Source organism: Notolepis coatsorum (assembly GCF_963971535.1).
Source record: "Notolepis coatsorum genome assembly, chromosome: 14".
Classification (NCBI taxonomy): domain Eukaryota; kingdom Metazoa; phylum Chordata; class Actinopteri; order Aulopiformes; family Paralepididae; genus Notolepis; species Notolepis coatsorum.
In genome coordinates, this window is record NC_140178.1 from 48,728,573 (window position 1) to 48,755,313 (window position 26,741).

General features: G+C 45.2%; 1 protein-coding gene across 1 annotated transcript in view; it reads right to left on the minus strand.

Moving 5' to 3' along the window:
* Positions 1-26,741, minus strand: part of top3a (DNA topoisomerase III alpha) — a 147,931-nt gene that overhangs the window by 107,257 nt on the left and 13,933 nt on the right. The window contains exons 5-8 of the mRNA XM_084329100.1: positions 26,443-26,551; positions 20,830-20,973; positions 20,169-20,339; positions 12,928-13,028 (exon numbers count right to left, since the gene is read on the minus strand). Of these exons, the coding sequence (XP_084185226.1) occupies positions 12,928-13,028; positions 20,169-20,339; positions 20,830-20,973; positions 26,443-26,551 (525 nt within the window). The remainder of the gene's footprint in view (positions 1-12,927; positions 13,029-20,168; positions 20,340-20,829; positions 20,974-26,442; positions 26,552-26,741) is intronic.

The window sequence follows — 26,741 nt, forward strand, 5'->3', positions numbered from 1 at the left end:
GCTTCTTGATTCTACTGCACAGGCGCACCAACCGACCTGTAGGAGTCGCTGTCCACAACGCCCGATCCCCACCCTTCAGTTTCCCTCCCCGTAATACGGCCAATGTGTATTACTGTGGACGACCAGCTAAACTGAAAGCAATGTGGAGAGCGGGGCTCGAACAGGAGGCATCCTGTTCGAGCTCAGTCTCCAGCATTCGTTGCGAGCGCCTTGCCCACTGCGCCACGTAGCCGCCTAAAGAAGGGATATGTTGAAGGTAGTGTGACCTCCCATGCGTTACACTTCACCAATGAGAGTCCGCACTGGCAGGTGAAAAGAGGTTGCTGGCTGTCTCCTATGTGACAGAGGAAGCATCTGATAAGACTTCAGGACTCCCTAGACGGACCAGTGGGGGGCACATGCGAGCAACGACCAGGAAGGGGAGGAGGGAATTGGCATAACGACGAAATTGGGATGGGAGAAAATCAGAGAAAAAAACAGGAGAAAAAGTGGATAAAAAAAATTGAATGAGGTTGGAGTGGGGTGGAATTTGGCAATGATCACGTGCCACCAGTACGACACATCTTCAGTTGTGTTCCCCGACCTCATTGGGTGTTTCGGCCATTTATCACAATACACCCTCTGCCGAGGTTGGCCCACCACAGGCTGATCAGGCCTGGGTGTGTGTCGCACGGTGGCACCACATGTTCATTTAGCAGCCCATGATGCGTCTCTACGTTTCAGCCACAACCAGTGACTGCTCCGTTCTGCTGCAGTGGCAAGTTCTTTGGTTGCCTTCCGTTGGGCCTGTCCTCTGATCCCTAATTCCTTCAGGAGCCTTGTGGTGGAACTGGCTACAAAGCCTCTGCAGCTCACCTCCACTGGCCACACCTTCATGTTCCAGCCCGCCCCTCTGCTTCAGCTGCTAAGTTGGCATATCGCAGCCTCTTCCGTTCGAATGCCTCATCGATGGCTTCCTCCCATGGGACCGTCAGCTCAACGATGAAGACACGCCGGCAAGATTTGGACCAGAGGACCAGGTCTGGGCGCAGGTTAGTCGCTGCAATTTCGGGTGGGAAGGTAAGCCTCTGGCTGAGGTCTACCCGCATTTCCCAATCCCGGGCTGCGTTCAGTGGGCCTGAGTTCGGAGGTGATGGCTTGGTCCGCCGTTTCTCCCCTTCCCGGATGAAGGTTGTTTTCCGTGGGAAGGTAGTTTGGGCATTTAGAGGCATGGCGTTGGTGGTTACTCTCTTGTTCTCAAGTTCGGCAGCCAAGCACTTCAGTACCTGGTTATGGCGCCAGGTGTATCTTCCTTGAGTTAGGGTTAGGGTCGAATACGCATCGAATCAATGTTATAAGACATTGATATCAGGAGCTATCTGTAGCTACTGCTAGCCGGCTAGATAACGTTAAGACAACGCCTCAGTGAACTATTTAGTTTAATGGGACATTTCGTTTTGAACAGTGAGCTAACGTGAGCTAACATGAGCTAACGGAGGTATCAACATGCACTACTAGACTATTGCTGGAGCATTTGTTGATATCAGGAGCTATCAGTAGCTAGCCGGCTAGATACCGCAGGGGTGCCCAACCTTTTTTGAACCAAGATCTACTTTTTAATTTACCACCTAGCCGAGAGCTACCAGCCAAAATTGTATATTGTAAGCAGTCATTTGAGGCTTTATAAAAGCAGCATAATGAACACAAATCTGTCAGTGCCGAGTCCGACCTCATCTTAAAAAACAAACAGCATTGCTTGTTGTAGTTAACCCTTTCTCTGCCACGCTTAGTTATATCCATCAATGTTTGATCACTGCCAGCTCTATTTGTCTATGGAGATGTTCACCTACTTTGCAGGGCTATAACTTTTTAAATTGTATTGCTAAATTGACATTACTATGGCCCATTCAACGTCGATTAGCTATTGTTCAGGGTGTAGGAACGTTTTACTTTTTCATTCACACATTCATACTAAAATACCGTCGAGAATATATATATGTTTTTATCGTTTTCTGCAGTAATTCATAGAACGTGAGTTATAGCCATTTATGCATATATTAGATCATCAAATGCAGTTTGATAGCGATTGACGCCAGATTAAAAATTTCAATTGTACAAGGTCCTAAACGTCATGACTCATCATCTGCTGGTGCCCGGAGTGGGGGGGGGGTTTATAAGTCTGTGGCCGACGTTAAATCATTTATGTAGTATGGGTGATGTATAGATCAGAGCAGTTGGTATGGATAATAATAATCAAACACGCTGAAACTCACTGCAGCTTCCTCGTAGCGATGGGGGATGCTACTGGAGCAAAAAGATCGTTATTATGGGATGTCGATCTAGTCATAGATTGTGACGACCCCCACTCTACCTGCTAAATGGAGAGTCTGACTCACCAGGAAGCATGGTGGAGTGGGTGGCTCGTTAACTGTATGAGACTCACCTGTGCAGAGCAGAGCTGCCTGCACCTCAATATATGTGTCTCTGGCTAATTCCCTCTCTGTCTGCTTTCTCCACTCCCAGGCACAGGTTGTACCAACACCCAAGCTGCATCCTTTAACATATTGTAACACTGATACTTACACCAAACACACACCACAGCATATCTACTCACTCATCCACACACTGCACTCACCACTGATTCTAATACAAAACATTCCAGTGTTCATGTGCTTATGTTTTTGTGTGGTTAGATAGGTTTAAATAAATCATTCTTTGTTAAATTGTTATCACGTGTGGACTCCCTATTTGTCATAAATTACCTGTTTGTGACAAATTGGGGGCTCGTCCGTTTGTAGGGCCTGTTTGTAGGAGTTGGTGCATTTGTTTGTATTTGGCCTAGTGTGGTTGAATTTTTGGTTGGATTCATGCTAGCATTTGGTATTTGTAGTTTGTTAGCATTTGGTATTGTGTAATTTGGCTGGCATTTGTGTTTAGGTTCCTATGGGGACAATTTGTTTGGGCTCTGTCTTGAGTACAGGAGGGCTATTTTGAAAGGTAATTAGGCTGCTTAATTTGGCTAGTGTCTGTGACCTGTAGGTTTGCAGCTAGTATTTGTAGCCTGTTGGCTAGTGTTTGTTTGTAGCCTAATTATTTGTATGCCAGTGTTGGGGAGTTAGCACGTGATTTGTTTTTGGGGTTGTTTGTTGTGTGGGATTTGGGAGAGAGTAGCAGTTTGTTTGTGCAGATTTCTTGTAGTAGAGATTTGTTATTTTGTTTTATTGTTTTGTTTACAGTTTGTTTGTTTGTTATTGCTTGTGTTGTGGCTTTGGGGTTTGATGCCTTAATAATACAGTCTGTGTGTTTTGGGAACCAAAAATCCCCGGGTAGGCGAAGAGGGCAGGTTTCCAATAGGGGGACTTGTCTTGGTATTTTCTTTTTTAGGCGGCCGCAAAAACGTAGGCAGAGACAGGCACTGGCATTGGCGCTTTTGTCCTCTCGGGAGCACGTCTCTGGCTCAGAGGAGTGGCTGTATAACAGGTACTTTTTCTGCCCAGAGAGTTCTAGTGCATCAGTACCCCCTACAAGTAGTGGCACGAGGATTGAGGTTTTGAGGTAGTTAGTTAGTTAGTTAGGACCTGTAGTTAGTCAGGGTGGGGAGGTTCATTGGATCAGACTGTCTTATTATTGGTGTTCACGCTTCATGGTCCCGACATAAGTTTGGTTTGTTTGTAGCCACTGGTACAGTACATTACGGCCTCTGTTGTGGAGGAATTTGCGCAGTCACCATCAGTAGAACTGATTGATCAGTGTACTAAGGAGCAGTAGTTAGCGATTGCTGAGAATTATGATATTAAGATACCCGTTAGACTGTCAAAGGTGGCAGTCAAGGCCACTTTAAAGGCAGAGTTGGTGGAGAAAGGTGTTCTCAAGCCAGCTGGGGTACCGCTTCTCAGTTTTGAGCAGCAGAAGGAACTTCTGCTACTGCAGGCAGAGGTCAATACAAAGGTGCAGCTTGGTAAGCACAGACAGGAGTTGGCTTTGGAGGAACTTAAGCAAAAGACTGAGCTTGCCAAAGTAGAGGTGCAAGCTCAGGTGCAGAATAGAAAGCTAGATTTGGTCGGGGAAGGAAAGTGGCTCGGTTCTGATGTTACTGATGGTACTGGGGATCCGTCTCAGGGGGGTAAATTTGACGTTTTACGTGAACTGCGTTTGCTTCCTCAGTTTAATGAAAAGGACCCCGATGTTTTTTTTTCATTGTTTGAACGTTTGGCAGATGCAAGGCACTGGAGTAGTGAGGATAGTTGTATGATGTTACAGTGTGTTCTCACTGGTAGAGCCCAGGAAGCGTACTCTGCATTGAGTCCCACGGACTGTAAGGTTTATGTGCGGGTGAAATCGGCAGTGCTTAAGGTGTACGAACTTGTACCTGAGGCGTACAGACAGCGGTTCCGTACGTGGAAGAAGAGGGACAAACAGTCTCATCTTGAATTTTCACGGGATTTAAGTACCCAGTTTACCCGTTGGTGTGTAGCGTCTGGTGTCGATACCTTTGACCAACTCTCTGATCTGCTGGTGTTAGAACAGTTTAAAAACTCTGTTCCTGTAAATGTGGCAACTTACATTACACAGCAGGGTGCGGTGACGCCGGGGGAGGCTGCAGCATTGGCAGATGAGTATGTGTTGATTCACAAGGGTAACTTCGGTGGTTTAGCTATAGAGAAGGCTCATAGCAGAGAGACTTTTTCTCCTCGTCCAAAGTTTGGATCGGAGAGGAGGGGTGATTGTGACACACGGTATAGACAGCCACCTGCATCTGACACACGGTATAGACAGCCACCTGCGTCTGACACACGGTATAGACAGCCACCGGCGTCTGTCAAAACATGTAACTACTGTAAGCGTTCTGGACATTGGAAGGATGAGTGCCCACTTCTTGGCTCGAGGGGTGGGTTTAAGGCACAAGTAAAACCTGCTCTGCTGGCCAATTCCCTCACCCAAAGCATGGTGTCACCATCGGTACCGTCTGCTAAGACCATAGGACAGACGTGCCTGGAAGAGTATGGTGCGTTTCTTTCTGATGGTTTTGTGTCTTTACAGGGCAGTGACGTTAGGGTGCCGGTCAAGATACTGCGGGACACTGGCTCAATCGATTCGTTTGTGCGTGAGTCGGTGTTGCCTTTTTCAATTGATTCTGACACAGGGGATGTTATCTTGATTCGAGGGATGGGGATGTCTGTGTTCCCTGTTCCTGTGCATAACATTTCTCTTGTTTCAGGTTTGGGGAATGGTGATGTGCAGATATGTGTGCGTGCTGAGTTGCCTGTTGATGGAGTGAACATCATTTTGGGTAACAATCTGGCCGGGGTACGAGTGTGGGCCGATGGGCCTCTCCCTAATGTAGTCACCCAAAAGTCACCTAGTCCAACTTTGTTAGACACTTCATCTGATGTCATTGTGTATCCAGCCTGTGCGGTTACGCGTGCCATGACATCGGCGGGTGACACACCGGGTGTTACCCAGGCGACAGGTGTTGAATTGGTTCATGTGGGTTTGATTCTGCCTGAGCAACTCCAGTCCATGTCGAAGGCTGATTTGGTTGCAGAACAGGTTAATGATCCAGCTTTACGAGAACTGTTTGAGAAGGCCGTGCCGTTTGAAGACATAGGTAGCTCGGCGCAGGGATACTGTCTTCATGACGGTTTATTGTTTTGGAAGTGGATACCGCATGGGGATGCTTTCGTGGGTGACCCCATTTTTCAGTTTGTGGTACCATGCAAATTTCGTCCGTTGGTGTTGCAGACCTGTCATGACAATGTGGCAGGGCATCAGGGAGTGAGGAAAACGTATGACCGTGCGCTGAGACACTGTTTTTGGCCCCGTTTAAAACGTGATATATCCGCATATATCAAAACGTGTCACACGTGTCAGTTAACTGGGAAACCGAGTCAGACCATCACACCGGCCCCGCTCTCTCCTATTCCTGCTGTTGATCAGCCATTTGAACATTTGATTATTGACTGTGTTGGGCCATTGCCGCGTTCCAAACAGGGACATTTGTATTTGCTTACGGTAATGTGTCAGGTGACCAGATACCCGGCAGCGTTTCCGCTTAGGTCAATAACGACAAAGTCTGTTGTTAAGGCGCTGACGCAGTTCATTTCTGTGTTCGGGATACCCAGGATCATTCAGAGTGATCAAGGTTCCAATTTCACCTCACACATGTTTGCGGCAGTTGTCCGGCAACTGCACATCAGGCACAACAAAGCGTCAGCGTATCATGCCCAGTCTCAGGGAGCGTTAGAGCGTTTTCATCAGACGTTGAAGTCGTTGCTGCGCTCCTATTGTGTGGAGTTAGGGGGTGACTGGGAGGAGGGCCTGCCCTGGCTTCTATTGGCCTCCAGGGAGGTAGTCCAGGAGAGCACGGGGTTTAGCCCTAATTACCTGGTTTTTGGTCACAAAGTCCGTGGTCCCATGGCTGTGTTGAAAGACAGCTGGGACATGACGGAACCCCCTCGGAAATTGGTTGATTATGTCAATGGTTTCAGACGCAGGTTGTTTTTGTCTGTTGAGTGTGCGAAGGAGAAGTTGGGGAGGTCTCAGGGAAAGATGAAGTCCCTTTATGATCGTCGCACTGAGCTTAGGCAGTTTAAGGCTGGCGATCAAGTTTTGCTTTTACAGCCGGTAGTAACGTCTCCCTTTCAGGCAAAGTTCACGGGCCCTTACACTGTTGTGCGGCGGGTGTCTGACCTGAATTATGTTATTGCCAAAGGCAGGAGGGCAAATAGGGTGTGTCATGTGAACCTTTTAAAACCCTACTACTCTGGCCGTGCTGAAGGGGGGGTGAATGATGGGGAGAATAATGGGGAGACTGAGAAGGTTTCTCTTTGTACCACTACAGTGGACAGGTCCACCTCTCCAGTAGCCGGCCCTGAGGAAGGAGTAAACCCGGATGTGGTGTTGCAGGGGCGGTTGAAAAATTCAGAGTCATTGGGGAGGTTGGATGTGATTTTGGCAGATTTGGATGACTCGAAGCGTGTTGAGTTAATAGCTCTGATTAACCGTTATCCTGCTTTATTTTCAGATGTACCCTCACGCACACATCTAATTGAACATGATGTGGATGTGGGAGAGGCAGCCCCAATAAAGCAGCGCTTCTATCGTGTCTCACCCGAGAAACGCAAGCATTTGGACAATGAGGTTCAGTATATGTTGGACAACCAAATTGCCGAATCATGTTCGTCAAGTTGGGCGTCGCCTTGCCTGTTGGTCGGTAAACCCGACGGAAGCTATAGACCATGTACTGACTTTCGTAAAGTGAATAACATTACCAAACCAGATGCGTTTCCTCTTCCCCGCATGGAAGACTGTGTAGATCAGGTGGGATCGGCTACTTACGTGAGTAAGTTTGACCTTTTAAAAGGTTATTGGCAAGTCCCGCTGTCTAAGCGTGGCCAGGAGGTTTGCGCTTTTATCACTCCCTCTGGGTTGTACAAATATTTAGTCATGCCGTTTGGTCTTCGAAACGCCCCCGCTACTTTCCAGCGTCTTATGAACAAAGTAGTGGCTGGTCTGGATGGGTGTGCCGTCTACCTGGATGATGTGGTGATCTACAGCGACACATGGTCTGAACACCTTCAGCGTATCCGGGCACTGTTCAAAAAATTGGTCTGGGCACGGTTGACTATTAACTTGGCCAAATGTGAATTTGCAAGAGCCACTGTCACCTATTTAGGAAAGGTGGTCGGTCAGGGCAGCGTACGCATGGTTCAGGATAAAGTTGTGGCTATTGTAAATTATCCCCCTCCAGCGACAAAAAAGGATTTGATGCGTTTTCTGGGTTTAGTGGGCTATTATCAGAGTTTTTGTCGCAACTTCTCATCCGTAGTAGAGCCGTTGACTAACTTGTTGAGGAAGGACTCCAAGTATGCCTGGTCAGGCAGATGCCAAGTGGCATTTGAAAATGTGAAGGCCCTATTGTGCTCTGAACCTGTGTTAACTGCTCCACGTTTAAATGACACCTTTTCACTACAGGTGGATGCCTCCAACGTGGGGGCAGGGGCAGTCCTCCTGCAGGCGGATGTGCATGGGGTGGATAAATCGGTGGCCTTCTACTCGAGGAAATTTAACACCGACCAACTTAACTACTCAGTTATCGAGAAGGAGGCGTTATCACTGATTTGGGCACTCCAACATTTTGACGTGTATCTGGGGTCAGGGGTGACTTCCCTGGTGGCGTACACGGATCATAATCCTTTGACCTTTTTAAAGTCCCTCCAAAATCCCAACCAGAGGTTGATGAGGTGGGCTTTGTTTTTACAGCCCTATTCTTTGGACATTCGTCACATTAAAGGGTCTCAGAATGTGATTGCGGACGCATTGTCCCGCATACCCTAAGTTGGTCCCATGAGGATACCTTGTTTTGCCTCTCTCTATCTGTTCCCCAATCCCTACTGTCTCCTGCTCTCTTAAATAGCTTCTTAGGGCCCTATGTTGCTGAGAGCGGAGGCAGGATGGTGAGGGGAATGGGTGAAGGGTAAAACAATGTTTATTTTTTATTTGAATATAGGGGACAAAATATTGTGTTACTTGAGTTTATGTATGGATTTAGTTTGGTTAGTCACTTGTATATAAAAATGTAATTTGTTAATAGGGAAGAACCCTTTTCTTTAGGGGGAGGGTGTGACGACCCCCACTCTACCTGCTAAATGGAGAGTCTGACTCACCAGGAAGCATGGTGGAGTGGGTGGCTCGTTAACTGTATGAGACTCACCTGTGCAGAGCAGAGCTGCCTGCACCTCAATATATGTGTCTCAGATAAAAAATTTCAATTGTACAAGGTCCTAAACGTCATGACTCATCATCTGCTGGTGCCCGGAGTGGGGGGGGGTTTATAAGTCTGTGGCCGACGTTAAATCATTTATGTAGTATGGGTGATGTATAGATCAGAGCAGTTGGTATGGATAATAATAATCAAACACGCTGAAACTCACCGCAGCTTCCTCGTAGCGATGGGGGATGCTACTGGAGCAAAAAGATCGTTATTATGGGATGTCGATCTAGTCATAGATTGTGACGACCCCCACTCTACCTGCTAAATGGAGAGTCTGACTCACCAGGAAGCATGGTGGAGTGGGTGGCTCGTTAACTGTATGAGACTCACCTGTGCAGAGCAGAGCTGCCTGCACCTCAATATATGTGTCTCTGGCTAATTCCCTCTCTGTCTGCTTTCTCCACTCCCAGGCACAGGTTGTACCAACACCCAAGCTGCATCCTTTAACATATTGTAACACTGATACTTACACCAAACACACACCACAGCATATCTACTCACTCATCCACACACTGCACTCACCACTGATTCTAATACAAAACATTCCAGTGTTCATGTGCTTATGTTTTTGTGTGGTTAGATAGGTTTAAATAAATCATTCTTTGTTAAATTGTTATCACGTGTGGACTCCCTATTTGTCATAAATTACTTGTTTGTGACAAGATATATATAGAACACTAGATAGCTTGCCCGCGCTGCCGGCCAATGGAGAGCGACGTCACTGAACCGCCGCCATCTTGCTCCAGTTAGCCTTGAGTGAGAGTGAGTGAGCTGCACAGACAAAAATACTCATAACTCGCTGAAATATTGACGGATTTACAAACGGTTTGGTTTATTACAAGCATTATTAACGTGGCTATGATTCAAGCGGTTTGTAAAAAAAAACATCTTTAAAATTTCTTTTTTATAAGTATGCAGTATCATGACTACATCTTTGATGTTTATAGCAAACCAACCCGTTTGTAAATCCGTCAATATTTCAGCGAGTTATGAGTATTTTTGTCTGTGCAGCTCACTCACTCTCACTCAAGGCTAACTGGAGCAAGATGGCGGCGGTTCAGTGACGCTGGTGACTCCGCCTTAAGCTATCTAGTGTTCTATAGATATCTATGGATCTAGTTGGTCCAGTTCCAGGTTGTATAATACTAATATACGTCCAATCATGTTGTTTTTATCGAGTTATGGCAACGGATCCATGTCCAGTGTGTCGAGATGGAAATATGGGTGAGCACCACTTCCGGCAGCTCACTTCCGGTTTTGGCAACTCGCCGATAGGCCACCAGGTGGCGGTCTTGAACCGTTGGAGAGTTGAGAGGAGATCTACAGCACCCGTCAAGTCTCCGTGGGTGAAATATGATTGCCATGACAGAAATTTGAAATATTGATCTCAAAGACGCTGTACGACGTCATTGGCAGATTACGCATGGCGGAGAATGACGTCTTAACACGTCATTGGCGATTAAAGGGTTAACACATTGGGTGCCATGCAGTATGCCTATCTTTACCACTCTCTGCCAGTGCTGTAAGCCTATGGAGTGGCTCACTTTCTTAGCAGGGCTATAACTTTTTTAATATTATAGCTATATCGACATTACTATGGCCCATTCAACATCGGGTATCTATCGTTCCGGATGTGGGAACGTTATATTTTTCCATTCATACATTGTCGTGTTTGTACCGTCGAGAATATAAGTATGTTTTTAGACTGTATAGCAGTAATTCCTAGAACGCGCGCTATAGGTCCCGATGCGTATTATACATGATCGATTGGCGTTTCTACCCTATACACGCTATATTAAAGATTTCAAATGCATATGATCGCTATACATTATGCTCCATCATGCGTGAAGGAAAGGGGGGGGGGGGTCGTTTATGATTCCTTGATTGTCACTAACGGCTTTCTTTAGTAAGACACCATACGTTGATCGGACAGATTGCAATGAAATAAATGGACAATCGAGCTGGAAATAACGTTAGATTCCTCTTACCTCTGGCCGATGCGTCTGGAGAAAAAAAATCCAATTATTTGACGTCGATCTGCTAGATCCATTTTCCGTTTGTATGACGCAATAAACGCAGAAAGCATATTGATTCTTTTTTAATTTTTTTACTTTATCTTTTTCCCCCTTTCTTTTTCCGTTTTTCTCCCATCCCAATGTTAGTCGTTATGGCAATTCCCAATCCCCTACCTGGTAGTTGCATGCTCTGCCCCCTACCATCGGTCTGGGAGGGCGGAGACTATCACATGCTTCCTCCGACACATGTGTAGCCAATCCCCACTTCTTTTCACCTGGCAGCGCGGACTCTCACTGGGGGAGTGTAACGTGTGGAGGACACTACCTCCCCCAGGATCCGACCTCGCTGTGCAGGCGCCCCGACCGATCTGTAGGAGTCGCTGTTTTACAACGACCAGGACCCACCCTCGCCGGGTTTCCCCACCCTCTAACACTGCCAATTGTGTTAGTATGGACGGTCGGCCAACCCGGAAGCACCACAGCTGGATTAGATCCCACTGTCTCTGTGGTGGTGGGCAGACGCTTAGACCGCTGCGCCACCCGGCCGCCCTGCATATTGATTCTTGCGTCTCGAAAGTGATCCAATGCACTCGAGGTGTGTATATTGATCCACGTAACAACATATCTCTGGCGGAGCTTTTTCCCCGATGCACCGAGCGCCACCTCCGGTTTAGAGTGGAGTGTAACTCGCCCGAAATCCAACAGGCGGCGGTATTGAGGCGTTGCAATATCAGACAGGGTCCAGCTGGCTCCCGGAGGCTTCCTGGATGAATTATGAATGCCAATAGCGAATAAAAGAAATAACGATCATAAAAACGAGTTTACTCGTTGTTGGCACTCAACGCATGGCGGCCACGAGTATACTTGTTATTGGCAATTAATGTGTTAAGACGTGTTTCTTGGTATCTTCTGGTATCCATCAAACCCGGATTCGTCTGTCGTACTGCTGGGTGGTGAAGCGCGATTCATCGCTCCAGAGAATGCGTTTCCGCTGCTCCAGAGTCTGAAGAGCGAAGAGCTTTACTGCTTTCCAGACGATGCTCATCATGGCGCGTAGTGATGTTAGGCTTGTGTTTGTTGCAGCTCCACACTATTTTACAGATTTGTCAATTTAATAATTTAATCGATTTGACAAAAATAAAATGTCCTATGACTACAAGTTGACTGAGAATTCCTAGTCAAGGACAACCCTTGTTAGAACAATTTCTTTTTTTTATCCACTTTTTCTCCCATTTTCTATATATTTTCTCCCATCCCAATTTCGTATCATCCAATTCAACCCTCCCCTGTCATGAACGCTGTTTCTTGCCTCCCACAAGCCGGCTGCAATGTGGACTAAGTCATACATAGCACAAGTCCCCTCCGGTACTTGAGGTAACAGCAGTCGCATCTTTTCACCTGCGCAGCTCGATCTCTCAGTGGTGAGGAGTAACGCGTGGGAGGCTCACGCTGCCCCAGACACTTCCTGATTCTACTGCGCAGGCGCACCAACCAACCTGTAGGAGTCGCTGTCCACAACGCCCGATCCCCACCCATCAGTTTCCCACCCCCTAATACGGCCAATGTGTATTAGTATGAACGACCAGCTAAACTGAAAGCAATGTGGAGCGCTGGGCTCGAACAGGCAAGCCCAGCGTCTCCGTAATTCGTGGCGAGCGCCTTGCCCACTACGCCACGTAGCCGCCCGTTAGAACACATTCTTATCAACGACAAAAGACCAGAAGGAGGAGTTGCAGGGGGAGGAAGTAGTATACATAGTATACATACTGTACATACATACTGTATACATACTGTATACATACATACATACATACATACATACATACATACATACATACATACATACATACATACATACATACATACATACATACATACATACATACATACATACATAGCATACTCACACTGGAAAACTGGGATATATGTATAATCTAAATTAAAAACAAGTCTGCTAGAGATGTATTGGTGCTTGGGACAGTTGTGTGCAGTTATGGAGTGTGTGGGTGAGGAATTCAGCATTGCAGTGAGACCAACTGTGTGGCTGAGGAAGCAATCAAGCACACGCCATGCACAAACGAACCAACGAACCAACCAACCAACCCAACTATCCCACACAGGCTAGCACCCAGAGACAGACAGAGACACATAGACACACACCTCCATGCAGATCTGGTAGAGAACCAGACACGCTGTGTGGTGAAAGAGGCGGTTCCTTCTCCAGCCGAACTCTACAGCATCCTCCTCTGTCTCATGGAGCACTGAGGGAGGGACACAGAGAGAGAGAGAGAGAGAGAGAGAGAGAGAGAGAGAGAGAGAGAGAGAGAGAGAGAGAGAGAGAGAGAGAGAGAGAGAGAGAGAGAGAGAGAGAGAGAGACAGAGAGAGAGAGAGGGGTGGAGAGAGAAAGAGGGAGAAAGAGACAAAGACAGAGAGATATATTGCCATTTCTCAAAAGAATGACAACGACGACAAATCAACAACAACAACAAAAATCCTATTTGGATTGAAGTGAAGTAGAAGTGGTCAACTCCACTTCACAAATAAAATTGAAAAAAAGTTTAAAGTTTATCCTCCACTACATCTCTGATCCTCAGAGCTTCAACTGTGTTATGTTCCATAAAGTATTTCTGATATATAAGACGTCAAGTCAAGTCAAGTCAAGAGTTTTATTTGTCACGGCATACAAGTATACAATGAAATGCGGGTGGTCTTGCCCGCAACGATGTGCAATACAGTGGTACAACGTATAATAGAATCCAATAAAACAACATTGTGCAATAAACAGGTAACAGGTAACATGGTGTGACATCTCGGTATCTGTACATAGTTATTTACAGAGCATATAGGACATGCTAGGTAGCTTTGGTAGTGCAATACACTGTTACTGTTGTTATACTAATTTAAAGTGGCCTTTCCTTTTGGCCATAAGTGGGTGTGTGCGGCATGAGTGTGTGCCCGCTCATGTTAAAGTGTTAAAGTGGCTGCTAGTGTGTGAGCGTGCACAGCGTGCGTGTCGTGTGTGTGCTCATGTGTGCTTGTGTGTGGATAGTTCAGTGTTCTGTGGCACTCAATGTTCATTGGTCAAGGCTCTGATGGCCTGGGGGAAGAAGCTGAGCCTAAGCCTCTCTGTCCTAGTAGCTGGGGTTCGCAGGCGTCTGCCTGACCTCAGCAGCTGGAACAGGCTGTTATTGGGGTGGTGGGGGTCTTTCATTATTCTGCAGGCTCTGGATTTGCACCTCTTGTTGTATAGAACCTGCAGGGGAGGTAGTGCTATACCCATGGTACGCTCGGCTGAGCGCACCACTCTCTGTAGGGCCTTCTTGTCCTGTGCCGTGCTGTTTCCATACCAGGCAGTGATGTTTCCGGTCAAGATGCTCTCTACAGCTCCTGAGTAGAAGGACTGGAGTATCTTCCCCGATACCCTGAACTTCCTTAACTGTCTCAGGTGGTAGAGGCGCTGTTTCGCCTTCTTTACCACTGTGTCTATGTGTCTACGTATGGCTCAGCTTAAAGATACACTCCATCATTTTTGGAAATACACGTATTTGCCATCTTTCATCTCAATGGGCCTCATTCAACAATACTCTCTTATTATTTTTCTTATATTCTTGCTTACCCGTCTGTTAAGAGAACAATAAGAAAAGCCACCGCCACATTCATCAAGCCGTTCTTGACGTCGAATTCTGTGCTTACCCAGAGATTTGCATGATGAATCCAACTCACTTATTTTTTTTTTAATCCACTTTTTCTCCTTATTTTCAATTTTTCTCCCATCCCAATTTCGCCTCGCCAATTCCCCCTTCAATTCTCCCCTCCCCTGTCTCGAACGTTGCTAGACTATGCCTCCCACTGGTCGGCTGCAGTGAGGACCAAGCCTTGCATCACGTGTCCCCTCCGGTACACGAGGAGGCAGCTGTCGCATCTTTTCACCTGAACAGCGCGATCTCTCAGTGGCGAGGAGTAACGCGTGGGAGGCTCACGCTGGCCCCGATACTTCCTGATTCTGCTGTACAGGCGCACCAACCGACCTGTAGGAGTCGCTGTCCACAACGTCCAATCCCCACCCACCGGCTTTCCCACCCTCTAACACTGCCAATTGTGTTAGTATCAACGACCGGCCAAGCCGGTAGCAACACCGAGAGCTGGGCTCGATACCAGCATCTCCTGCGTTAGTGGCGAGCGCCTTGCCCACTGCACCACTCAGCTGCCCTAATCCCACTCATTCTTTTTTTTTTTTTAACTTTGACCAGTCAGCTGGTTCTTTTAGCGTTTATCGCTTTTTCATCGCATTCATACTTGGTCAAGTTCGACCGACAGAAGCAGGCTGAAAGGGTTCAGATGGGGGGGAAGACACTCTGGGAAAGGCACGGCTGCCGTCCGGGATTCGAACGCGCTCAGCCCCAGATCCGTGACGAGCACGGTTGTCCACGGCGCTGAAATAGCACTCGCGGTACGTGGTGAGCTACTGGAGCTCCCCTATCCCACTCATTCTTAAACTCAAATGCACGCTCGCGCTTAATACATTTGCATACCGACACGCCCACAATTTCCTTATAAGGCGAATGAGGCGTGTGTAAAACAGATGTGGTTCGGCATCTAATCCCCGTCTGATATATTCAACAGGAAGCGATTTGCGCGACTGATCTCAAAATGACACACACACACGTCTCACGACTTGCGACTCAATGCATGTGTGTTCCTGTGGGTCGCTCATCGCATGTGTGTGTTAATCTGATGACAAATAAAGACTTATACTTGTACTTATACGTATACGTACTGTATAGTGCGAAATAAATCGTTCCAGCAAAGTAGGCTTTGTCAAGAACCAATCGCGCAGTATACTGATATGTATATGCCGCTGATCCTATGCTCTCTCCTTTCAGAGAGAGATGACACTGGTGACAGATCAGGTATTTATATGTTCGGAAATACCGGATCTGTCACCTGTCATCTCTCTCTGAAATGTCCCTGTGGCCAGAGGTGCAGTGCTCATGCCACGCGGTACCACGCCGTTCCACCACACAGGCTGTGGCTAAAACCCAGAGTTCGCTCAGAACTTTAGGTGTGGAGCAGAGAAGAGAGGAGAGAGGGGAGGAGAGGAGAGGTTGCATGCGTTCTATGCATACGGCCTGCAGCCAGCATCTAACTGTTCTAACAGCAATATATAATCCATTTCAGAAGCAGAACACACGCAATAAGTTATAATAATTATTATTATTATTGAAAAGTTCTGAGTTTATAAAGTCGTATTTGGGGGTACTGTATTTGGGGGCAATTGACCAATGGTTTGCTTTCAACCCATGAACTCCTTCCTCTCTCACCATTTTATATATATTTTAATTTGATCTACTAAAACTGTATTGTATTATATTGTTTGTTTTGTAAAGTGTCTTTGAGCATTAGGAAAAGCGCTATATAAATCTGATGTATTATTATTATTATTATGAATGGTAGGCTTTTTTAAATGTTTCTCATCTGGGTAAGAGTTTCTTATCTGGGTAAGAGTGCTCTCGACCACTCTTAGAATTTGATCTTGCCTGAGAGAAAAGCAACAATAAGAAAACATTGCTGAATCCCAGGTAAGAACAAAATAAGAACGAAATATGTTCTTATATCGCTTCATGAATGAGGCCCATTGTGCGTTCATTGAGAAATTGTTGGAAGTTGTATTTCTACACTTTTGTCTGAGTTAGGCTAGCTGCTCCCTACTGCTTCCAGTACTAGCGCTAAGCTAGGCTAGCATGCACCTGGACCTCTCTCTGGGGCTAATGGACACACAAGATATGAAACTGATATCAATCTTCTTGTCTGACTTTGGTGGAAATGGCAATTGGGTATTTCCCAAAATGTTGGAGTGTTCCTTTAAAGTGAAAGTCCATGCTAAAATATAATTCACACATCATCATCATCATCAGACTACAAAGAGTGACACGTTCAGCCGAACGCACAATTGGAGGGGGGCTCCCCACCCTCCAGAACATTTACAACAAGCGTTACACGGGCAAGGCTAAGAGAATCATTAAAGACTCCAGTCACCCGAACAACTGCCTCTTTGAACTGCTGCGGTCAGGCAAGCGATACCGGAGTCTCAAGGCGAGCACAGAAAGACTCAGAAGAAGCTTCTATCCCCAGGCCATCAGGCTGCTAAACGAACAATGAATGAACACTACACAACAACAACCACCAAACGCACATAGCACACACATCCACACGCACACACTCACTTTAAACAAACACACTGTAGCACCCACTCCACACACTTTATAGCACACACCCACTTTAAACAAACACACTGTAGCACCCACTCCCCACACTTTATATTTATTGATGAAGGATTGCACTACAACTCGTACACCTTACTGTAAATTGTACCTAAAATTGTACCTCATCCCATTTCTGCTTTGCACTAGATAGTACTGTACATTAGTACACTGCATAGTATTGTATATTATATGGTAACTCAGAACATTGTACATATGTCTATACCGAACACTGTGACCTCATTTTTCTTCTTCTAAATTACATGCTATATTATGTTATTTGATACTATCTTGTCTAGCACAGTCTCTGGAGCGTAACAGTAAGAAGCATTTTGTATGAAAGTATTCTGTACTTCTGTATGACAACTATTAAAGAACTTGAACTTGATCAAACCTTTATTTGAATAGGCAGGTTAATTAAGAACAAGTTCTTATTCTCAATAACGGCCTATTTGGGGGTAAAAAGCCCCCTAGGCCTAGGGGAAAGGGGATGGGGGATAAAATAAAATAAATAAATAAATAAAAAGAAAACACAAAGGAACATTATTAAAAAGGCAGGACATGCATAGAGAGGAACAACTGAACTGAACAACAACAACTGACGGACAACAGAACAATAGTGGCAGCATGGTGTTAGCTCACGGAGAAGCAGCTACATGAGTGCTCTAGGGAGTTTGTTAAAGTTTCCTTAAACAATCTAATTGAAATACTGTACAGCTCAGTTTCAATATGTGAATATGAACAAGTCTCTACTTGAGTTACCAGAGACAAGACTCTGGTGATGATGTCATCAATAGACAAATCCTGGAGCTTCTCCATAGACAGTGAATAATGGAACAACTCCTAGAACACTATGACAGTACTACTGCTCCATAGACAGTAAATAATGGAACAACTCCTAGGACACTATGACAGTGCCCATGGTGATATGACTGGGATATGGGTACATTTGCAGAGCTGTAAGCCCTATATTTAAATAAAACTCATAGCTATAGCACTTCTGCTATTTGCTGGTTCCCGGCTGTATATGTATCACTACACTTTGCTCGATTCATATCATAACCAGGGAAATTAACATAGACTGAAATTAACTTTTATCTCCCGGGCGACGGTATGTTATGTAATTTCATTTTAATTACTCAGAAGCATTTTGTATGACCTAAACATTAAATACGGGACACTTATTTGTCAAACACATCGAAGTTGTTGAAATGGTCCAACAAGTCTCTCTGTTTTCTTGGGGCGCTGACATGTTGAATCGAATGTGCCTTGGAGTGAAAATAACTAATTTTAAGTTCTAAGCGCCTTGGGTCTCCTGAAAGGCGCTATATAAATCCAAGAAATTATTATTATTATTAACCAAGATGTCAGTGTGTGTGTGCGTGTGTTTGTCTCTGTGTGTGTGTGTGTGTGTGTGTGTGTGTGTGTGTGTGTGTGTGTGTGTGTGTGTGTGTACCAGAGCATGTGAGCGGAGCGCCCGAGAAATACGCTCTTCGCTCTAGACGTCTGGTTCTGCTCATGGTTGGCCCGCCCCCCAAGTCGCTCTCCGCTTGCTCACCGCTCACCTTCATTTACGAATCAAGCGCTCCCCGCTCCACAGCTCGCTCAGCAGATTTTTTATTTTTTTTTGGAACATGATGTAAATTAGCTTGATTTGACCAAACTACAACAGTCTACACCCCCTGGGCCCCTTAACAATTGTTTGTATTGGGCGGCTACGTGGCGTAGTGGGCAAGGCGCTCGCCACGAATGCGGAGACGCTGGGCTCGCCTGTTCGAGCCCAGCGCTCCACATTGCTTTCAGTTTAGCTGGTCGTTCATACTAATACACATTGGCCGTATTAGGGGGTGGGAAACTGATGGGTGGGGATCGGGCGTTGTGGACAGCGACTCCTACAGGTCAGTTGGTGCGCCTGCGCAGTAGAATCAGGAAGTGTCGGGGGCAGCGTGAGCCTCCCACGCGTTACTCCTCGCCACAGAGAAAAAGATGCGACTGCTGTTACCTCAAGTACCGGAGGGGACTTGTGCTATGTATGACTTAGTCCACATTGCAGCCGGCTTGTGGGAGGCAAGAAACAGCGTTCGTGACAGGGGAGGGTTGAATTGGATGATACGAAATTGGGATGGGAGAAAATATAGAAAAATTGGATAAAAAAAAAAAAATTGTTTGTATTGAGCCGTATTGTATTGTACCCATTCTGCAATGTTAAATAACGTTTATCCATTCAACTAGCTGTACTAAGCTATGGTAGCTAGCCTAGCCGCAATGCTATGGCCGATCCCATCCACGTTAGCATGTAAGCTAACAACAACAACAGCGTTAACTTTAGTCTCTCGCTTTTTGAGAGACATAAACTCTCCGCTCTTGGTGGTACATTGTGTTGATGTTGGTTTCGTTTCATCAATAAATGAGGCAGAACACAGTGAATGTATAATTTTTTTTTTTTTTTTTTGACTTTGTTTGTTTCTCACTGAAAATAAATGTTGCGTTCGCCCGAGGTGATTTAAAGATGGCGGATTCTACTTTGGACTTAGCAGGATGTGTAGTGACGGTATATTACATCAGTTTCTGTGTGATCGTGTGCACTGAGCGGCTCGGAGCGGAGGAGAGCTCTCGCTCCAGAGTCGCTCAAACCCATTTTAAAACCCACTCCACGCTCACTTCAAAATCCACCTGCTCTGGTGTGTAATGGTAAAAAATGGCTGCATTTATATAGTGCTTTTATCCAAAGCGCTTTACAATTTGTGCCTCACACTTTACCCATTCACTCACACATTCACACACCGACGGCGGAGGCAACCATGCAAAGTGCCAACCTGCACATCGGGAGCAATTAGGGGTTAAAAGAACAGATCGCTTTCTACTGAACGCACAGAGCGGAAACTGGTATCTAACTTCTTGTCTCTCTCTGGAGAAGACGGTAAACAAATTTCCCAAAATGTTGGCGTGTTCCTTTAAGTCTCTTGCTCAAGGACACTTCGACACGCTGCCCGGGAGGAGAGGGAATGGAACCAGGAAGCTCTGGATTACCAGACGACTGCTCTACCTCCCGAGCCACTGTCGTGTGTGTGTGTGTGTGTGTGTGTGTGTGTGTGTGTGTGTGTGTGTGTGTGTGTGTGTGTGTGTGTGTGTGTGTTTACCTTTAATCTTGTAGAAGGTCTCAGGTATGAAGGCCTGGATGGCTTTGAATCGCTCCACCACAAAGCCCAGTGTGGGGAACTGACAGCTGCCGTAGGAGATGAGCTGATTGGCCAGAGCTTCAGGAAAGATCTTCTGGAGGCGGAGCGTCTGGAAACGAGTGAACGACGCACCTGGAAGAGGAGTGAGTGAGTGAGTGAGTGAGTGAGTGAGTGAGTGAGTGAGTGAGTGAGTGAGTGAGTGAGTATGTGTGTGAGTGAGTGAGTGAATATGTGTGTGTATGAGTGAGTGAGTGAATGTGTGTGTAAGTGAGTGAGTGAGTGAGTGAGTGAATGCGTGTGTGTGAGTGAGTGAGTGACTGACTGAGTGAGTGAATGTGCGTGTGTGAGTGAGTGTGTAAGTGAGTGTGTGAGTGAGTGAGTGTGTGAGTGAGTGTGTAAGTGAGTGAGTGAGTGAATGCGTGTGTGTGACGTGAGTGAGTGAGTGAGTGAGTGAGTGAGTGAATGTGTGTTTGAGTGTGTAAGTGAGTGAGTGAGTGAGTGAGTGTGTAAGTGAGTGAGTGAGTGAGTGAGTGAGTGAGTGAGTGAGTGAGTGAGTGAGTGAGTGAGTGAGTGAGTGTGTAAGTGAGTGAGTGAGTGAGTGAGTGAGTGAGTGATAACACACCTATCCTGAGGTCCAGCTCCTGGCGAACGTCGACGGCGTCGCTGACGTTAGCATCTGGCTCCACCAGGGCCTCGCAGGCTCGCCGGATGGAGTTAGGAGTAATCTCGGAGAACTTGGCACGGAACACCTGCAGGTTGGGCTTCACTGGAAACACGTCAAGATCATCCTTTTATTACATGACTGGCAGTTGTGGTTATATAAATAACCTGAGGGTCGACAGTCCCCTTCCCTTTACCCATATACACAGAATAATCTAATTGCTGTTCACCGCATTGAATGGCATTATAATGTAAAGTGTGTGTTTTTGTTAACCATTAGGTTAAAGTATCTAGTTATTTTAATTTACTGGATTACTATGTGATTGTAATTTCTGATCAAAAGTTTTTATTAACATTATAAGATAAGAAAGAGTGAATTGTGGTAGATAAAACTCCCTCCCCCGCTCTCTCTTTAATCTCTCACCCATCTTTCCTTCACCCCTCCTCCCATTCCTTCCCCTCTCTCTCTTTCCTGCGTCTCTACAATTCGTAGCCGCATTTCTGCAGACCCCTCTCTGATTGGTTGAGGACATTTCTGCAGACCCCTCTCTGATTGGTTGAGGCCATTTCTGCAGACCCCTCTCTGATTGGTTGAGCGAAGCCCCTCTCTGATTGGCCCCTCTCCGAATCCCGGATCCCAGTTTTCTGATGAATAGCCCCAAAACATGGAGGTCTCGAACGCAATTTATACGCATGGAAGTATTGATTACGCCATAACGAATCATTAAAAAAATATACCGTTAACTGGAATATGTTGTGTGTGCCTTTACACATATGTTGGATAGGATTATGTAATTGGTTTGTATAGCTTCGCGTATAACGTTATTTCGCGTGACTTCGTGGTTTATTCATAACACATTTCACAACACAGCCAGCGTTCAACTTGTTTACACTCCCCACTTACTGTACAATGTAACATTTAGATTAACCCAGTTAATGCTTTAGACAGTTACAATGTAACATTTAGATTAACACAGTTAATGCCTAACTGTACTGTCTATCTGTATGTCATATGTTACGATGAATTGAAAATGGGGGACCCTGATGTAAACAAGACGAAAGTCTTTCTCTGGTCTGCATCCCCTGGCCTTAACAATTGTATGTATTGAGCTGTACTACTGTACCCATTCTGCAATCTGTTAATAAAGTTTTCAATCAATCAATCAATAACTAGAGACAGTTACAATATAACATTTAGATTAATTAACCCAGTTAATGCCTTAAGAGAGAGAGGCTGGTGGTCAAGTCAAGAATTTTATTTGTCACAAGTTGTTTATTTGCATACAAGTTTACAATGATTATGCAACGATGTGCATAATACAATAGTAATAACATATAATAGAATCCAATAGAATGACATTGTGCAATAAAACAAGTAAACAGCTCAATACATACAATTGTTATCCTAGAGGCTAATCTCTCCTGTGACAAAATGGCATCCAATGTAATAAAAAAAGTCAACCAACGAACTCGATTCTTGTACCGGATCTCCTCTCTGGTAAACAAGAATACCCTGAAGACTCTGGCAGGAGCACTCATTCAGGGGTACTACGACTATGCTTGCACCTCATGGTACCAAAGCACCTCAAAGGCGCTAAAAACAAAATTACAAACATCTCAAAACAAACTGGTCAGACTACTGCTTGACCTTACTCCTAGAACCCACCTCACCCCTGCCCACTTTGACAACCTAGGATGGCTTAGAGTAGACGACAGAGTACAGCAACTTGCAATGGGCCTGGTCTACAAGATACACTACACGACCAAGGTACCCATGTACATGTCAAAATACTTCCCAAAGGTCAGTGAATACCACGATCACAACACCAGAGGGAGCTCCACAAATCATGTTAAACCCAGATTCGGCTCAAATAAGGGACTAAACACGTTTCGCAATTATGCCACATCAATGTGGAACGCCCTACCCAAAGCTGTAAAGGAATGTGGATCACTACCAGTGTTGGGACTAACGCGTTACAAAGTAACGCGTTACAGAAACGAAGTTACTTTTTGCCGCAACTAGTACTCTAACGCATTACTTTTGAAATTCAGTAACGCTACTTACGTTACTGAATGGTTTGTTAGTTCGTTACTGCGTTCTTTTTATGTAGATTCATAGCGAGCGTCCTTATTTCGCCTGCGTTTGTTTTGTTTACTGTAGACTGAAAGGCGCTATATAAAACGAAGTATTATTATTATTATTCTTTCCGTAGCCTCATTCTGGTTTTCGCACTTCTGATTGGCCACTGACGTTCTGAAAGAAATAGACGCTCTCTACAGTAAACAACAAGAGGACGCTCGCTATGAATCTACATAATAAGAATGCAGTAATAATAACGAACTAACAAACCATTTAGCAACTACTTGGAGAGATAATTAATATACAACATGGAAACGAGATAAAGAACATGTTTGAAGGGCTGCTGGAGTCAACTGGACTAACGTTACATCTCGACCACCGCAGACTGGTGACGGTGAGTGCAATGTGTTCACTGAAACTCAAGATCAACGGATTTTGACTGTACGAAATCTGCCAGGGAATCTCATAATACTAATCAAACAATATAAATATAGTCCTTTCATGCACAATTGATATCCTAACTATTCTAACGTTGCAATGCTTTGATTGATATCTTAAACAACGCTGCAAGATGGTTATGAATGAATTAATGAATGGATGAATGAATGAATGAATGAAAACTTTATTTAACAGATTGCAGAATGGGTACAATACAGTACGGCTCAATACATACAATTGTTAAGGGGATGCAGACCTGAGAAAGACGTTTGTCTTGTTTCCATCAGGGTCCCCCATTTTCAATTCATATAGACATTTATGACATACACAACATACATGACATTTATGGCATAGGGACATATAGGTATTTAGTACTGATACATTTGTGACATAAGCGGTATTCAAATATACAGTACTGTTACCCCTAGATCCTGACAGAGTATATACATATGATGGGGAGGGGACTGTACATTAGGAGGGGGTGGGTGGGTGGGAGAGAAATATACATACAGCGGGGAGGGAATATATAATGAAACGCTCTAGACCACATTGCTTAGCAGAGTTCGGTGATGTGAATGGAAACTGTCAAGTTGATCAACCGATTTTGAGTATATGGGGCATGGGACTTGAGCAATTTTTTTTTTTATTTTTTTTTTAAATAACTAAATAGTTACTTTTCACAGTAACTCATTACTTTTGGGTGTAAGTAACTAGTACAGTAACGAAGTTACTTTGAAATGAAGTAACTAGTAAAGTAACTGAGTTACTATTTTTCAGTAACTAGCACAACACTGATCACTACCCACTTTCAAAACCTCTCTCAAGGGACACCTACGGGAGACTGCAATTCAACACTGGCCCCTGTAAATATCCTAACCCAACCCCCTCCAATGTACAGTCATTTACCTAGTATGGTTTTGTCAATAGTCCAATGTACAATTTAGTTTGTTTGTACAGTGTCTCCCCCCCCCCCCCCCCCCCCCCCTCAATGTACAGTTTTGCTTGTATATACAGTGTGCCCCCCCCCCCAACCACCTCCAATGTAGATTACCCAGTATGGTTGTCAATATCCCAGTGTACCCAACCCCCCCCCCCCACCCAACCTCCTCCAATGTACAGTTTCTACGTCAAATGTATATACTCCCTTTTCCTGACTCCTTCTGTATCACAAACAGTACTGTATTTGCAAATCTGGTATGTCATAAATGTATAGATGTAGCAGTACTGACTATCTGTATGTCATGTATGTCATATATGTCCAGATTAATTGAAAATGGGGGACCCTGATGTAAACAAGACGAAAGTCTTTCTCTGGTCTGCATCCCCTTAACAATTGTGTGTATTGAGCTGTACTGTATTGTACCCATTCTGCAATCTGTTAATAAAGTTTTCAATCAATCAATCAATCAATCAATCAATCAATTAAGGCCAGGGGATGCAGACCAGAGAAAGACTTTAGTCTTGTTTACATCAGGGTCCCCCATTTTCAATTCATCGTAACATATGACATACAGATAGACAGTACAGTTAGGCATTAACTGTGTTAATCTAAATGTTACATTGTAACTGTCTAAAGCATTAACTGGGTTAATCTAAATGTTACATTGTACAGTAAGTGGGGAGTGTAAACAAGTTGAACGCTGGCTGTGTTGTGAAATGTGTTATGAATAAACCACGAAGTCACGCGAAATAACGTTATACGCGAAGCTATACAAACCAATTACATAATCCTATCCAACATATGTGTAAAGGCACACACAACATATTCCAGTTAACGGTATATTTTTTTAATGATTCGTTATGGCGTAATCAATACTTCCATGCGTATAAATTGCGTTCGAGACCTCCATGTTTTGGGGCTATTCATCAGAAAACTGGGATCCGGGATTCGGAGAGGGGCCAATCAGAGAGGGGCTTCGCTCAACCAATCAGAGAGGGGTCTGCAGAAATGGCCTCAACCAATCAGAGAGGGGTCTGCAGAAATGTCCTCAACCAATCAGAGAGGGTCGTCCGCGCGGACTCTTGAGCTTTGATCTCAGCGGACAGCAGACCCACAGGTGCGACGCTCCTATTTTCTGAGGCGCGGACATCCGCGCCGCTGACTTGGTGTCACACAAAACACTGCTCGGCGTTTTGGTTGACATCGAACTGCATTTAATGTGACGCCGATCTGCATTTTACTCTGACCACTCGCTCCGTGCCAAGAGAGATGTTTGAATGGCTTTTCTAAATGAAGTGTGTACAATTGCCAGTTTTATTTCGAAATATTGGAAACGGAGATAACATAGAATGTTATCTCCGTTTCCAACATTTTTAAATAAAACTGGTGCTTTTATTTCATGCAATGCGTGTTTCATTTCAGCACCACGCGCTGTCCACCTCAAGCCTATACGGTACATTGCATCTCGCTGCCTATATACCTGTTATTCAAGTGCGTAAAACTTTTTTTGTGGGAAATGTAGTAAAACTGGTGCGAGAAATGTAGGAAATAGACCGCGGACGTCCGCTGAGATCTGCTCGACTATGAAAGCTCAAAGAGCCGCGCGGACATCCGCGGAGTCTGCTCTGTGTACAGTCTGCTGGACTATGGGAGCGCCTTCACCCTCCCAGATGTTCATTCCATTGACCCCCACCCTCTCCAGTTTTGTATAAAGATGTTCCTCATTCAGTGGGGGCTCTCATTCAGTGGGGGTGCTCTCTTTCCGGGTGTCCCAGCTAGTCACCTCGTTGAGAGTCATCCAGCCTACTCTGACATTTTTTGTATTGATACTTTGACTGAGTTAATAAACTGTATTAACCAGGTCTCCTCTGACTGAGTAAGTTATTCAGCTTTGGCTACTTTCCACCACAGTATCAAACCAAGACTCTATTCTTTTCAAATAACATCCCCTCAAATCTTGAAGATCTAATTTTGAGAAAGGTTTTCGTTAATAATGTGGTTGCTATCATTCATGTCGATTTGTGTGCAACGATATTACAATATCATAATTTCATCATTATAAGATTAATGATCATATGGAATCATCACCAAACCCTACTAGACAGTGTAACTGTTACCTGCTCTGCAGACGTCTATGACTTCAAAGCCGATGTTCTCTCCTTCTCTGTCACAGTCAGTCCAGATGACCAGGGCCTGGCACTGTCTCACCTCCTTCTCTAGAGTCCGCTACAGAGGGAGGGGTGGAGGAGGAGACAGGAGGAAGAGAAGAGAAGAGAGGAGGATGAGTAGGAGGAAAATGGAGGAGATGGGAGGAGTAGGAGGAAGAGAAAGGAGGAGTAGGAGGAAGAGAAAGGAGGAGTGGAGGTGGAGATGGGAGGAGTGGAGGAGAAGAAGGTGGAATGGAGGAGATGATGAG